This window comes from Phyllobates terribilis, unplaced genomic scaffold, assembly GCF_046119375.1.
Source record: "Phyllobates terribilis strain yellow unplaced genomic scaffold, ASM4611937v1 Scaffold_4__5_contigs__length_816908805, whole genome shotgun sequence".
Lineage (NCBI taxonomy): Eukaryota > Metazoa > Chordata > Amphibia > Anura > Dendrobatidae > Phyllobates > Phyllobates terribilis.
Genome location: NW_027362764.1, coordinates 611,526,541 through 611,543,584, shown reverse-complemented (window position 1 = coordinate 611,543,584; position 17,044 = coordinate 611,526,541). Strand labels below are relative to the sequence as shown.

Sequence of the window (17,044 nt, the reverse complement as noted above, 5' to 3'; positions counted from 1 at the left end):
CACGGGTAGAGGGAAGAATGGATTTAATGAAATTTCAACAAATTCTTGATACAAACATAAAACCATCTGTAAAAAAAGCTGAAGTTGAAAAGTGGATGGCTTCTACAAATGGATAATTATCCTAAACACGTGTTAAAATCCACAATAGACTACCTCAAAAGACACAAGCTGTAGGTTTTACAATGGCCCTCACAGGCCCCTGATCTGAACATCATTGAAAATCTGTGGCTAGACCTGAAATAGCACTGAATGCAAGACGACCCAGGAACCTCACAGAACTGGAAAGATTTTCCAAGCAAGAATGGATGAAAATCCCTCAAACAAGAATTGAAAGACTCTTGGCTGGTCACAAAAAGCAATTACAAGCTGTGATACTTTCAAAAGGGGTGCTACTAGGTACTAACCATGCAGGGTGCCCAAACTTTTGCATCGGCCCATTTTACTTTTTGTAATTTTTAAGATGTAAAAGATGAAAATATTTTTTTTGCCTAAAATACAAAGGAAATGTGTCATCTTTAAGTTTTGGTCTTTTAAAGATCATTTAATCTCCAACTTGCTTAATTGTTCACAATAGCAGTAATTTTGACCAGGGGTGCCCAAACTTTTACATGACACTGTATACATAAGAATTCACATTCCATTGTCTGTATACCTCTCATAGTGCTGTCAGAAACAATATATATTAGAGAGGTACAAAGTAAGCACACCACATGCTATATAGCAATTGTTATATCTGCAAATAGTATGTATGGTATCCAACAGCCAGATACAAAGATACCATTAACAGAAAAACAGTCTACAAAATACTCTCCATGTCACAGTACCCCTATCTTGTACAAAAGATCCATAGGACAGAAAATCCCACAATGTACAAACATAAGTTATAGATATAAAGGTAAACACAAAGCAAAGTTATTATACCGACCACTCAGATGACAACCATCCTGAAGCATGTTTCGCAGTGGTTTCTTCTGGGGTTGTGAATAAATCTGTCCTGTAAAGGCAGGCATTGTATACTACTGGGATCCTTTCTGAATCTTTGCTTCAAATCCCATTTTGTAGGTGCCCATACACTTTATATGCGGTTCATTCGACTAACATCTATTCTTCCCAACTGCAGTATATGCACACATTCTGCTCATCTGCATTTGTTTTCAGCTCAAAGATTTATTTGGCAACAGCTTATCTTTTCTTGGAGAAAATAACTGGGCATATTGAAATCTAACATGCCTGATCCTTTTTTTCCACTGACATCTGCTATTAGGAAAACATTGGTATGTAATTGGCCAGTCTAGGCAAAATCATCAAGTTCAACCAACTTTCCTCTGTGTTTAGGCACTTTTAATATCTGTCAATAATAGTTCTGCATTAAAAATATATGACATAGGGCTGCAACATGTTTATTTTTTGTTTTCCTCATTCCAACTATAATCACCAAGTTTCCTTGTAACCAATGAAATTTTCTGATTTAGATCTCTTCAATGGAGACAAATCTGAAAACAATAGAGGAGGAGAACAAAGTCATAGAGCAGAACAATGAAAGTCTTTTGAAAGAGCTGGCTGGTCTAAGCCAAGCCCTTATTTCAAGTCTTGCTGATATCCAGCTTCCACAAATGGTAAGACCTTATAAGTTCCCATGATGAGGACTAGAAATTAAACGGCATCTACCCGAAAGTGTGCTACATATAGGGCCTATCAAGCGTCTTTCTCCTCCCTTCAACTCCCTGCTTTCTGTCAGGACTTTTCACTGAAGGAGCACACTGACTTGCAGACATTCCTACCCCTTAAGCTGCATTCATAGATAATTGTGATAATTTTATAAATGCTCGTTTCACAATTATCTTTCCGTGTAAACAGCTTGCCGATCACCGGGCGAACTAAAATTTTGAAATGATCATCATTCTTGGCAATGCATTGTACTGGGTAAACAGAACTCCAAGACCTATGGCAGCCTCATTTAGTTTAATCTGTCGGTGTTAACAGGCATTTAAACGACCTCTGATCAGTAAAAGTTTATTAATCAGTGGTCGTATTGTGCCATCGGTCGTCCATATTAATGGACCCTTAATCTCTAGAAACTGTAATAGAGTTTTATGAACATGGATAAGAGGCAATTGTTTGTCATACACAAGTATATAAGATTCTTTACTTTTTGATTACACATGGAAGCATGTATCCTCTTAGTGATTGTAAGGCTAGTTGGTTGAGCCTAAGTAATATCAGGAGCTGCAATGTCATAAATCTGCATAGTCATTGTTAAGAACATTATATATAAGCAATGTCTAACTATAAGAAAACGTTTGACTATTTTTAATACTCTTGAACGTAATCTGTCAGCAGGATTTCATCCCGAAACAATATATATGCACATGTAGCATTTGCAAAGACAAGTCCAGCAATTCTTTTACTTAGAAAGTGTATTCCTTCGTTACTAAGAAATCGTCATTTGAATCAATATGAAAAAAATGCTGACATGCTTTACGATCCTGGAAGCTCTTCTCAAGCCTTTGCCACACTGACTCTATTTCCTGCCTGCCTTCTCCTGCTTGTCTGACAGCTTTTTTGTTGTGTGACTTCAAGCGAATGATCTGTCAGTGAAATAGCATAAGGCAGCACTGGGCAGGGAATAGAGCTGGAATGACAAAGGTTTGAGCACAGCTTCCAGGGTCCAAAGCCCTTCACCCTCATTTACATATCCATTCAAAAGCATATTTCTCAGTAACTGAGGAACAGACTGACTTGCTAAAGGTATGGCTGTACTGGTCTTTACAAGAGCTAAATGTGCATATAAATAATTTGCCGATAGAAGGGGTGAAATCCTGCTGACCGATTTTTTTTTTAATAAACTACAATCTAGTAACCTTTATCCCTTCCTGCCATGGGCTTAAAATGTGCAATAATTCTTTAATGCGCCTTACTAATACATTCATAATGTAATCGCTCAGGTATTGGGGGGTTAGAAAAGTATGGTGTCCATTGGGATTAACAGCTGTCATCCTCTAGTAATAGCCAAAATTGGAGAAAACTCTGATCAGGGCTATTTAATATCTGAGATGCCACTATCAGATTGTAGATTGCAACCACAAAGGTTGATTGGTTAAAAAGGGAAAGAACTAGGCTAAAAGGTGTAAAAAAATATCAGAAAACATATTCTTGGTGTAATGATGATATTGTAACAATGCTACTCACTTGGGAGCGATCTGTGGTATCACAGGAACCATTTCAATTTAAAGTCTGGCTGGTTTATTTCAGTCCTCATAAACTACATCACAGAAAAATTTAAATACAGCCTTTGTCCAGCGCAAAGTAAAACATAAAGTAACAAGTCCATACAACAGTGCTGGTTAGCCCTTCAAGCTTAGACTCCAGCTTCTTAGTCCTTTAGCAAAGGCACTTGATTCAGGAGATCTGCACACCTCCATACACACAGCCATGTATGAGACAAACAGGTCTCGCCCAACTCTTTAACTGCTCGCAATCAACCTGTAATGGCCGATTAACCTCTTTGAGTTTTATATGTACTATGCATTACTCCAGGTTTATCTCCCATCTAGTAGGTGTCCTACAGCCTCCTTACATACCTCCCCCATCTCCCTACAGCCATGGGCTTGGCACCTTCTACTACTCGAGAGGGCATTGCATTATCATGTAACTTACAGCTTTATGTTCCACATGGAAGCGGAAATTCTGCAGGGCTAGAGACCAGCGGGTAATACGAGCATTTTTCCCCTTTTCCTCCCTCATCCATCTGAGTGGTGCATGGTCTGAAGCTAATTTACATTTTCACCGCAAAGAGATGGTATCACAATGTGGCCACCGCCTACATTATGGCCAAGCTTTCCTTTTCTACAATGGACTAATTTTTGTCACATATCGATAGTTTCCTACTCAGGTAGAGAACAGGATACTCTCACCATGTATCTCCTGAGAAAGGACCGCTCCTTATCCGACTTCTGAGGCGTCCGTTTGGAGTACAAATTCCTTCTTAAAGTCAGGGGCAACCAGGACCTGTTGCTTACACAGAGATACTTTCAGTTCTTGAAATGCCGTCTCCACCTCCGAAGTCCATTTGGTCATGACTGATTTTATCCCCTTAATGAGGTTGGTCAGGGGTGCAGCCACCATGGCAAAGATTGAAATGAGCCTCCTGTAGTACCACACAATTTCAAGAAAGGTCCTAAGTTGCTTTTTTGAGTGTGGTTTAGGCCAGTTCTGGATTGCGTCTACTTTTTTGATCTGGGGTTTGATTTTGCCTCTACCTACTACATATGCAAGGTATTTGGCCTCCTCTATTTCCCATGGCACATTGTTTTGGATTAGCAGAGAACCCTACCTTCCTGAGAGTATCAAACACTGCCTGGGCCTTTCCCCAATGACTTCCTCAATCTGGACTGAAGATTACTATATCGTCCAGGTATGCCGCAGCGTAATTCTAATGGGGTGCGAGGATCCGATCCATGGCACTCTGGAAGGTGGCCGGAGCTCCCTGCAGTCCGAACGGCATCCGGACATATTGGAAGCAATGGTCGGGCATAGAGAAAGATATCGTCTCCTTGGCTTCTTATGACATGGGGATTTGCCAATATCACTTTGTTAGATCCAAGGTGGTTATGTACGTTGCCGGGCCAAGTCTCTCAATCAGCTCATCGACATCGGATATGCATTGAACTTGGAGACTTCATTCAGTTTATGATAATCATTACAGAATCTTCATTCTCCATCGGGTTTTATGATCAAGGACAATCGGGATAGTCCACCTGCTGTTATATTCCTCATTAACTCAAAGATTCAGCATACACCTCACTTCCTTGGAGATCAGTTCCCGGCGGGCCTCTGAAATTCGGTAGGGCTTCACCAGTACATGGGGTTCCGTCAGAACCTAGTGTTCTATGACATCTGTACACCCCAAAAAATCTGAGAACAGGTCCCAATTTTGCTGCAGCAATTCCCGACATTGCTGTTTTTGGGCCTTTGACAGCGTCTCGGCTATTGTGATGTCTTCAATGTCCCCTTCTGGCTTAACCAGTAAACATGGAGTTTCAAAGTGGTCCTTTTCTTGCATTGCCTTAATGGATAGCGGCATTAGGAGATTTTGGAAGTGAGAGGTGGGAATGGTTAACTGGCAGTTGGGACAGGACTTTCAATACCTTAGGATTTCCCAAAGACATCCAGACCAATAGAACCTCCGCCTGACCCATTCTTAAGTTTTGTCGACACCCAGATGGCCACCTAAGACATGTGAATGGGCCCTGTCCAACACCCTTCCTCTATAGGGTCCTGGTACCAATAATTTCTCCACTATTTCCTTTCTGACCTTAGTAACCCGGTACAAAAAGCCCCTACTCATCATAAAATAAGGGAATCTGGTGTCGATCCCCAGCTCCTGTATTGTGCCATTTAGAAAAGTTACATTATTGAACGCATCTTTTAGCATTAAGTCCCTATGTTGGGTAAACCCAAAATTTTCTCTGGTCACCCCTATCTCAGTAATGTCAACTTCTGGGAATACTACCTCCTCATCTCCCACCATTACACAGAAGGGAAACCCATCAGACTCTGGGGTTGATGAGGGCCAAACTTTCTCTTACCTGAGCAATTGAGGTATTTGCTCCTACACCACAAGTCCCAAAACAACACAAAGTACCGGCCTATGATAATTGGGTGCAATAAATCCTGGACCACGCCGACCTCATGGGACTCAGCACCTCGTGCCATCTCAATGACCACTCTGGCCACTGGACAGTCTTTAGCATTCCTGTGAATGCAGCAGACACCCACCTTCTTCCCAGGGATCAATTGGTGAGGGAGTGTGACCCTCACAAGGGTCATCCAACTCTCTGAGTCTAGTAGTCTAGTCATTTGACCATTCACTTTAACAGGACAAGCTTGGGGTCCCTCTCCAGGTGGTGAGTCCACACTGCAAGCTGGATATGCGTAGAATAAACATTGGCATAACATGCTACAGTCCATTTGCTGTGGTCAGGGGACAATGGGTAGCTTTATGACCTGGGTCGTGACATCTCCAGCAAATTACATTCCTCAATGAGACCCTCAGCATGACCTCTGCCACCCCCTTGGACTTTTTAGCCCCCAGCCCCTGATGGGACCCACCAGTATGAAGTTGGTTGCCTCCCCAAGGAACCACTGACCCCCTGATACCTTTCGACCAGTCTGACCAAGTTATCGGCGTTCCGGTGATCTTACTGGGCAAGTCTGCATCAGGTTCGTAAGGGAGTGCACAAACCGGTCCATTACAACTTGCTCTACCATCTGCGCTGGAGTAGAGGACTCCGGTTGCAACCACTTTGGGTGCGGTGCAGCAGATAAAACATTTGGGAGTGAGGGGGTTATCATTGGTGAAGTGCCCAGGGTGACCCGTTGTGCCCTGACAGACATTGCCAACCTCAAGCGTGCCAATATTTCCATTCACAATTTTGTATATTCTTTGGTGTCCTGTAAGGCTAAATTATAATTGGACTTTTGTGGCTCCATCGTTAAGTATGGCGCCAGGACTTTCGCCCACTAATCTGATGGGAGTTTCTCCCTTTTGCCTACCCTTTCAAAAATGGTTAAAAAGGCTTCTATGTTGTCTCCCGGGATCATTTTCTGCAAGGCCCTCATCACCGCCTTCCGAATAGAAAAATCATCAGCTTGGAGTCAGAGCTGTCGCCGTGCCATGAACTGCCTCTGTCAGTAATTCAATCTGCTGCTGCTGTTGTCAGTTCTGTTGTTGGAGCTGTTGCATAAACTGCTTATTTGTCTCTTGCTGTGCCAAGAGTTGCTGTTGCTGCTGCATCTGTTGGTAGTGCTGCAGCTGTTGCTGAAGCTGCTGCTGGGCTTGAACCAGGTATTTAATCAGTTCCTCCATGCTTTCTGACTTTGCTCCCTGGCTTATAGCCACCTTCACCCAAGACATGCAGTATTTCTGTAGCAGTCATACGTGTTCCCAGGGAATGCTGCCCGCACTTCTAACACCAAATGTAACAATGCTACTCGATCTGGAGCGATCTGGGGCATCACAGGAACTGTTTCTATTTAAAGTCCAGCTTCTTTATATCAGTCCTCATAAACCACATCACAGGAAAACTTAAATACAGCCTTTGTCTGGCACAAAGTAATACATAAAGTAACAAGTCCATACAATAGTGCAGGTTAGCCCGCCTGGCTTACAGTCCAGCTTCTTAGTCCTTTAGCAAAGGCACTTAATCCAGGAGATCTGCACACTTGCATACACACAGCCTTGTGTGGGACAAAAAGGTCTCATTTTGCAAGGTAAACCACACCAGGGGGTGGAGAAATGGTAAGCAGCTGTCTCTCCCAACTCTTCAGATGCACACAATCAACCTGTCATGGCTGATTAGCCACTTGTAGTCCTATATGTACTAAAACATAACTCAAGGTTTATCTCCCATCCACTAGGTGTCCTACAGCCTCCTTACAATATATAACTTACTAATGTAATTGTTTTAGAAATGCTTCTCTGATGTCCCTCTTTCACCAATGCATCGGGTAGCTCTGCTTCTTCCCCCATTCTCTACTTAGAAGAATATTCTTTTGTCGACACATCATCAGAGTTGTGTATAAAGGGGGCTTGTTGATTCTATATATGGATAGCTAAGCCAGCCCCCTCTCTAACTTTGCATCCGCTATGGTAAAGAAATGTCCTAGATTAGCTACTGAAACTACAGTGATCTAGCCTTCTTCACAAACTGCTCTGATAATGTGCCGACAAAGAAAACTATTTCCTGTGTCAAGCACAGAGGAGCAGAAGCAGAATTGGAGCTACATGGACCTTGGAGCATCGATGAAACATTTGAGGACTTTTTCTACAACTTGTAAATTATATACACTCATGGCCGAAAGTGGTAGCACCCTTGAAATTTTTCCAGAAAATGAAGTATTTCTCCCAGAAAATTATTGAAATTACACGTTTTGTTATACACATGTTTATTTCCTTTGAGTGCATTGTAACAACACAAAAAAAGAGAAAAAAAGGCAAATTGAACACAATTTCACAAAAAAAAAAATGTGCAGGGCAAAATTGTTGGCACCTTTCCAAAATTGTGGGTAAACAACTTTGTTTCAAGCATGTGATGCTTGTTCAAACTCACCTGTGGCAAGTAACAGGTGAGGTGTGGGAAATATGAAAATCACACTTGACACCAGATAAAAAGGAGAGAAGTTGACTCAATCTTTGCATTGTGTGTCTGTGTGTGTCACACTAAGCATGGAGAACAGAAAGAGGAGAATAGAAATGTCTGAGGACTTGAGAACCAAAATTGTTGAAAAATATCAATAATCTCAAGGTTACAAAGTCCATCTCCAGAGATCTTGATGTTCCTTTGTCCACAGTGAGAAACATAATTAAGATGTTTACAACCCATGCTAGACAGTAGTTTGCCAAAATGTATGTGAGAAAGACAAAATTCTTTTGAGAAAGCATTATGTGGACAGATGAAACCAAGATAGAGTTTTTTGGTAAAGCACATCATTCTACTGTTTACGGATAATGGAATGAGAAAGAAGAAAAGAACACAGTACCTACAGTCAAATATGGTGGAGGTTCAAAGATATTTTGGGATTGTGCTGCTGCCTCTGGCACTGGGTTCCTTGGCTGTGTGCAAGGCATCATGAAATCTGAAGATTACCAAAGGATTTTGGGCCGCAATCTAGTGCCTAGTGTCAAAAAGCTGGGTTTGCGTCCTAGGTCATGGGTCTTCCAGCAGGACAAGGACCCCGAACATCCTTCAAGAAGCACCCAGAAATGGATGGAAACAAAGTGCTGGAGAGTTCTGAAGTGGCCAGCAATTGGTCGAGATCTAAATCCCATTGAATGCCTTTGGAGAGCTCTTAAAATTGCTGTTCAAAGAAGGCACCCTTCAAATATGAGAGACCTAGAGCAGTTTGTAAAAGAGGAGAGGTTCAAAATTCCAGTTGAGAGGTGTAAGAAGCTCGTTGATGGTTATAGGAAGCGATTGATTGTAGTTATTTATTCCAAAAGGTGTACAGCCAAATATAAAGTTGAGGGTGCCAACAATTTTGTCCAGCCCATTTTTGGGGTTTTGAGTGAAATTATGTCTAATTTGACTTTTTTTTTCTCTGCTTTTTTGTGTAGTATCAATACACACAAAGGAAATAAACGTGTATAATAAAACATGTGTAATTGCAATAATTTTCTGGGAGAAATACTTCATTTTCAGGCACAATTTCAAGGTGCCAACACTTTCGGCCATGACTATACATCATAAAGGATACACTGGGGCCTATGCAGGGGTGGATTAAGAGTAGCCAGGGACCCGGGCAGTTTCGAAGGCATGGGCCCCCCATCATGTCACATAATCTCCTTTGATAGCTCATGTGATGGGTCATGTGAGTAACACACAGGTGCTCTAGTTCACATCTGTAGATGGAAAACGACAATTTTTTTCCCTTATGTACAGCACTGTACATAGCGCTACATAAAATAGAACAGAGTGATCAACCTATGGGGGCTCTTATACATGTAAACCATAACAAAAATTTTTTTTTTAAATCTCTATTTAGTTTAAAAACCCCATACATAAATGCAAACACTTTGCATGGAAAAAGAGTGATATAAAATAAGAGCAGAAATGAGGGGAGATAGGGATTCGTTTTGGCCTTCACAATTCCCTTCCTGACAGCGGAGGTTGCCACCCTAACTTGAAACAGTATGGCGCCCCCGCTCCTCGCCGACTGCCCCTATATAGCCCTACCACTACTCTAACTGACCAGGCATCCTCAGTAGGTGATCAGATAATATGTAATGAACATATACAAATGTATGCAGGATAGATACTAGTGGGCTGAGGGTATGTATCAGAAATATTATTCAACTATCTGATCAGAAAAAAACCCTAACAAAGTCTAAGAAGAAGTGTATATGATGTCCTTGTTAAACAAAGAATAACCCTTCAGATCATAAATGGCCAGTCATGTGGCAGTGCAATTAAAACCCCAAAACTTCCATATACCTCAGTCACGTTTCTATGGACATTGAATATCCTATATATGTATATAGCCTGAACACTTGTGTACTTAGCTTATTGGCATTTTCTTCCAACGCATTTCCCCCCTCTTTTGGTCATTCAGGGATTCATCAGGTTATTCCTTCAATCAGGACAAGAAAAGGAGACCATAAGCTGTACTGCAATGAGGACACAGCCCCATACATACAGTATGAGCCAGCACATAGCTCCCTAGATACAGTATGAGCCCCACATGCATATATACATATATATATATATATATTATATACATATATATATATACACACTATGAGCCCCCACATAGCTACCTACAGTATGAGCACTTGCATGACTACCTATATACAGTATAAGCTCCACGTAGCTCCATATATACAGTAAGAGCTCCCATACAGCCTCCTATATACTGTATGAGCTTGCACATAGCTATCTATATACAGAATAAGCCCGCACATAGCTCCCTACATACAGAGTGAGCCCCCACATAGCTCCCTACATACAGAGTGAGCCCCCATATAGTCTCCTTTATACAGTATGAGCCCACACATAGCTCCCTATATGCAGAAAAAGCTCGCACATAACTCCCTATATAGAGAATGTGCCTGCACATAGCTTCTCATATACATAATGAGACCCCACATAGCCTCCAATATAAAGTATGAGTCCACACATAACCCCCAACAGTTTAAACCCCCATATACTGTATGAGCCCGCACAGAGCCTCCTATATATCACAAGTGAGAAAAAAATCGTACCAATTTTATTCATGAGAATGGGACCGATTTTTTTTATATGCTTGTGTGACCCTAACTTTCCAGTCATAGGGGTGAGGCCGGCACGGCCTCAGTCACTGCTCTGTGCATAGTGAGCAGCGGCTGTAACTGCATCCCTGCACTGATTGAAAGCTGGATCTAAGGGCTCTTTCACATGTCCGTGTTTCCAGTACATGCGGTGACAGTTTCCACACGTACTGGAGACACTGACACACGCAGACTCATTCAAATGAATGGGTCTGTGCACATGTCAGTGTGTTTCCACAGACTGTGTGCCCATGTGCTCCACACGCTGACATGTCCGTTTTTTTTGTGGATGCATGGTCCGCAAAACATCCCACATGGATGACATCTGTGTGACACGTACCGGCGCCTGGGAACCAGCGCCACAGTTAGCACTGTTTCCAAGCACCGATTGTCCCTGCGATCAGCACCAGCAGGGACAATGATGGGGGTAGTAGTGTCAGCTCTTGCTGCGTCCCTGTGTAAAAATAAGAATAAAATAATAAAATCCATATACTCATCTGTCCGGAGATGTCCCCCGCTGCAATCTTCTGACAGCTGATGCAGGGGAGAATGAGCTGCTCCGGAGCTGCGCTCAGTGAGTGACAGGACACTGCTCCTGAGCTCAGCACAGCTCCGGGGCCCACTCGGTGGAGCGGCTCATTCTGTTCGGCTCCTCGACGTCAGCGGTCGAAGGATTACAGGGGGGGACATCTCCGGACAGGTGAGTATAAGGATTTTATTATTTTATTCTTATTTTTACACAGGGACATTGTGAGAGCAGTGTTCAGCACCCTGTGCTGGGGAACAGTGCTAACTGTACACGGATTCCCAGGCGCCGGTCCGTGTGATCCTGATGTGGCACACGGACACACGGATATTTCCGGTACCATGTGAATCCTGCCTAATGCTGAGCGCTAGGATGTGGTTACAGCCATAAAGCCATGCTGGACGCACATCTATGACGGAAAGCCTGAGGCAACTGAGAGGAATAAAATATAATTACTGCTGGCAGCGGGACTCTCAGTGCACTGGTCAAATCGCTTCAGAACGCTATTAACTGCATATTTGCATGTGAAATAGTGACAATGGTATAAATACACAGAAGCAGAATTTGGATAAAATGTGGGTGATGGGAGTGTGAACTACATGGGGCAAATGCCCCTGCACACTGTGCCCTCCACTTTGGCATTTTGCTTGCATCATATATTTATAAACCACATAAACAGATCCCAGTTAATTAAATGTAATATTTTACTGGGCTGCCAGCAGAAATTCCTCTATAAGGCTGTGTGCCCAAGATGCGTTTTTTAAGCGTTTCCGCAGCGGCAAAAACGCTGCAGAAACGCTTAAAAAACGCATAGTAGAAGGCCTGCCATGTTCCCCAATGATAATCCGCGTGTGCTGTGCACATGCTGCGGAAATTTCCGCTGAGGATTATCATTGCGGAAAAAAAACGCAGCACTACCAATTATTTTGCGGAAGTGCTGCGTTTTCGCCACCATTGACTTGCATTATAACGCGCCAATTCTGCAAGACTGCATCTGTACATGCGTAATTGGCGCGTTCTAATGTGCGGATGGTACCCGGGTGTGGAGGACAGGAGACTATCCTCCACACCCAGGTACCCTAAAAGCTGTAAAAAAAAGAATAAATTAAAAAATAAAGATTATATTCACCTTCCGACGGCCCCCGGACTCCTTCCCTGTGCTTGCCTACAGATCACGCAGGACTGAAGGACCTGCGGTGACGTCACAGTCATGTGACGGCAGGTCCTTCAGTACAGCGTACCGCGATCTGCTGGCAGCCAGCACAGGAGCGCAGCAAGACAGCGCGGGCCATCAGAAGGTAAGTATAGGTTTCTTTTTTATTTTTTGACATTCTCTCGGGTCACAGTATATAAATCCATGCCGTTTGCATGGATTTATATAGTGTGACCAAGTTGTCAAGCACTTTCCAAGTGATGCTAAAATCGCTTGGAAAGCGCTTGTCAACCTGCATGTGGAAATTCAAGTGAAGAATGCTTCACATCCGCATGTCCCTGGCAGGAAAAGCGCATGTACAATCCGCATGTACAATCCGCATGTGTTTTTTCTGCCAGGGAGATGCAGAAACGCTTATGAAAAAATCCGGAGCATTTCCGCATCGTAGGCACATAGCCTTACCCATCTCAAATGAAAGGGGTGATCCAGGCTAAGAGGAGAAGCCTGAGGTCACACTGAGACTGAAAACATTACATCTATTTAACTGTGATCTCTTCATGTGCTATATAAATACATGATACAAGCTAATTCCCAAAGTGGAGATGACATTGTGAGGGGCATCTGCCCCATGTACTTCAATCACGCTCCCATCCCCCCACAAGTTGTAGTAATTACAATGGCCCCAAGCTCCCTGCCTTTACATACAGAGCACACTCCCAGTCTGCCACATAGATACTTTACACTCCTTGCGCACACAGGAAGCAGACGGTGATGTGCAGAGGACTGAGAGGCCACGCAGGCAGGCACAGCTTCTCCTGTCTTCAGGAGCGACGCCATCAGATGCTCCTCTCCGGCAGAGAGATGGTAGGTGTGACTTAAACAGACGCGCCCGTGTTCTGTATGCTGGGTACGTCCTGAAAGACGTCATTCAGCAGGGCGGGCCCAGCTTTATGTAAACAAGCTGCGGCTGCGGTGGCCGCTGTGCGGATTATAATGGGGGCAATTACTCTTTGGACAATGGGCCCTCGTGAACGGCTGGGCCCCGAGCGGTAGCCCAAATTGCCCTCATTATAATAAGCCTATGGGCCTATGTATATACATCATATAGGATACAGAGGAGCTGATGTATATACATCACACAGGATATACTGGTGCCGATGTATATATATCACATAGTATACACTGTGGCCGATGTATATACATCGTATAGAATACACTGGAGTGATGTAAATACATTACATGGCTGCAGCAAAATAACAGAGCCAGAGTGCAGAGGGCAGGTAACTCTTCCCACAAAGAATGTTCTGACTGTCTGATGTGACATAGTGTCCAGTGCACCCCACCTCGCCCCCGGTGATTATGCACCACTAGATGCCCAAAAAATTAAAGGGTCCGGCAGCCAGAAAAAAGGGCTTGCAGCCCCCAAGCAATGCACGCTGCAGCCCACCAGGAAAATGCCAGAAAGGGCAGATCAGCAGTACAGGCCAAGGCTTATGCAAGTGGAAGGCATGTAGAAAGAGGTTGTCAATATCAGACAACTCCTTCAAAGTTGGTTTATCAAGTCTCCTAAATCTGATGCTGCCAGGACTTTGTGCACAGCCACATAAATTATAGTATGACATGAGGAGGACCATATAATGAAACAGACTTTTTAACAGCTCTTTTTACTAGCTAATTCAGTATGGGTCTTATGTGGGGTCACAAGCATCTCTAGAATACATAGTGAAAAATGCATGTTGATTTTTTGAAGCAGAATTGTATAAAATAATGTGTACAATGAAAGCAATCTATAGCATAACTAGAAGAGAAATATTCTCTTTTTAAGTGACATTTTGCACATACAGTAATATTATTATTATTTGTACTGCACCTTAATCTTAACTTGCACAGATCAATAATGCTGAAATTGCATGGTAAACCTTGAGTTATCTGACCTGTCTTTCATTTCTTTATTTAGGAACCAATCGGTGAACATAACTTTGAAGCATATGTAAATACACTCACTGAAATGTACAGCAATATGGAACGGGAATACTCCCCAGAATGTAAAGCCCTCTTGGAAAGTATAACACAAGCCGTAAAAGGAATCCATGTATAGCATAGCTGCTGGTCCCACAAAGGAATAGACTCCATCTACAGGCTGCAAAGGAATAGACTCCATCTACAGGCTGCAAAGGAATAGACTCCATCTACAGGCTGCAAAGGAATAGACTCCATCTACAGGCTGCAAAGGAATAGACTCCATCTCTAGACTGCTGGATTGTGTATAGCAGCACAAAAAATATTGCCGATTGGTGAGCTGCATTACCAACTCCGACATTGCACTATCTACTTCCCCAGCAGTCATAAAACAAAATACAAAACATGAAAAAAAAACTAAAATGTATAAGACTGTTTAAACTAACAGCTACACACTAATCAAGTATATCTCAATGTACTTATTTCTGCTAATTTTTCTCTATTGCACTCTTTCTTTTGTATAGTGAATGTATAAAAGTGTTTGCAACTATTTTTTATAAATTGTATTTATTTGGGGGTGAAGGAGGTTTTGTTCATACCTTTTAATGATGTTTCTTTTGTTAGGCTTACCATATTTTTACAAATATCTTTTTATAAGTTATTTTCTGAGTGGATTTTAAATAGATTTAATGAAAAGTGATTCTGTAAAATAAGATGATAAAAAAAAAAATCATGGAATGAAAAGAAATGTTACTCTTTGGCGATAAAAATGGGGGATCCTAGTTCTTCTATTTTTGGTACTAATGCCCATTTGATTTCATTATAATTTTCCAAGTACTGTTGCTGCAACATAAAATCAGGGATTACACAAATTATGAGATGACCACCCATATCATTTTTTTTTTTTTTTTTTAGGCCGATGCTAGCAATAATTATTAGTAGCATTTAGTATTGTTTCTTGTAGTGTACATTACTTCGGTCACACCGGATCTCTTGCTAGCACTTGAATAAATCCTAATTTATACCTCACAACCTTTAGTATATAGAAAAGTTACACATTCAATTAGAGCTTGCTTTGGTGATGTGTTTTGTTATACATAAATATGATTCCAATCTTCTTCCACAAAAGGTGGCAACCCTAGAAAGTTTAAAAAGAATTGTATTACCTAATGTTTTTTTCTATGGTAGGTTATTTATTTGTGTTACTATAGCTGTGTTTTATTACCCTACACCTCCATAGATTGTGAAGTTAACTGACATGCCAAGTTCGGGAGGGGTGAATCATCTTGGTACTAGATGAACAGTTAATATGTTCATGTGTAAATACTCAATATATTCAAAATAAGGACAGTTATGCTTTGAGTGTTTTTCTTGTTTTATTAATTTTCACAAACTATATTTTTGCAACGGATGATGTTAAAAACCAGCTTAACTGCCTTGTGTATGTACATCTAATGTGCATATGTGCCTCATTGTAAATGATTACGTTCATACTCCATTTTTATTTATTCTCAATAGGCGCGAATACGTCCCAGTAATCCTTAACTACAGCTAGAATGGTGGCAGAAATAGTATTCATAGAAAAACAGTTTTTTATTCTAATAATGTGCCATTGTGTAACTATAACATTAAAGAAGACAAAATAGTTTATGGAAAGAACAACAGGTAAAAAACAAACAAACACAGGTCTATTTTTTTCCAATCTCACACAACCTTTCTGAGCCTTTACTTCTTTGAGATATTCATTTTTGTAAGCACACTGCATAGTACACATTGTATAGCATGTTCTCCCTGTGCTATCATTTCTTTTCTTTTCTTTTTGTTCTTTAATTATGTAAAAGATAATGGTGGCGGGTTGACATTTTCTTCATATTAAAAAAGTAGTTTGCTGGATACTTTTAGGGCTCTCCTGTTCTTACCATTTTTTTTACAAACAGTGAATGATAGCAGAAAGAGAACAAGTTGTAAAACCCCTTTATGAATGAAAAGGGAACTTGCCACTAGAATTTTGGTGATGAAAAGTAAGCCATGACATTATAGAGCTCCTAATGATATTTAAAGAAGTTGTCCATGAACAAAGTACAAACTAATCAATACAGATTGGAATTAAAATAAGTTTCACAATTGGATGTGTTAAAAAAAATGTTCCTGTGCTGAGATAATCTTATAAATGTGCCCCTGCTGTGCACTGTGTAATGGCTGTATCTAACCATACAGGGACATGGTCTGATCACACCACCGGGGAAGAATGTAGAAAAGAATGTACAAACAGGACAGCATGGGATGGCAGATGCTGCTCTCTTTGAGTTAAATTATGTTTTTATCCAGGCAAGGAAATTTTTTATCTCACAGAAACAAGTAGCTGTTGTAACATACCTGGCGGCGTCCTTGCATGGTGGTCCATCTCCCACTGTGCAAGAGCGCGCACTTGATCTCCAGTCCAGAATGTCTCTCTGGCTTCCCTCCATGCTGTCTGTTTGTGTCTGTTTCTGCTGCTTAAGGGTGGCGCCCGATCACTTCCTGCTTTTTTGTACCTGCTGTGGGTCACACCCCTTGTGCGTCCTCAGCCTATTGCTGTCTGTCACCTGGTATATAGCTCAGC

At 41.8% G+C, this 17,044-nt stretch overlaps 1 protein-coding gene across 8 annotated transcripts in view; it reads left to right on the top strand.

Annotated features, from left to right (window-relative positions):
* Positions 1-16,593, top strand: part of ST18 (ST18 C2H2C-type zinc finger transcription factor) — a 520,674-nt gene extending 504,081 nt beyond the window's left edge. For 4 of the 8 annotated variants that reach the window (XM_073679290.1, XM_073679289.1, XM_073679286.1 and 1 more), the window contains exons 21-22: positions 1,473-1,616; positions 14,441-16,592. In XM_073679290.1, the coding sequence (XP_073535391.1) occupies positions 1,473-1,616; positions 14,441-14,581 (285 nt within the window). In that variant the 3' untranslated portion in view covers positions 14,582-16,592. Of the gene's footprint in view, positions 1-1,472; positions 1,617-14,440 lie in introns of all 8 variants that reach the window. The other 4 variants (XM_073679291.1, XM_073679292.1, XM_073679288.1 and 1 more) reach the window with 2 other exon arrangements.
* Positions 16,594-17,044: the final 451 nt, after the last annotated feature.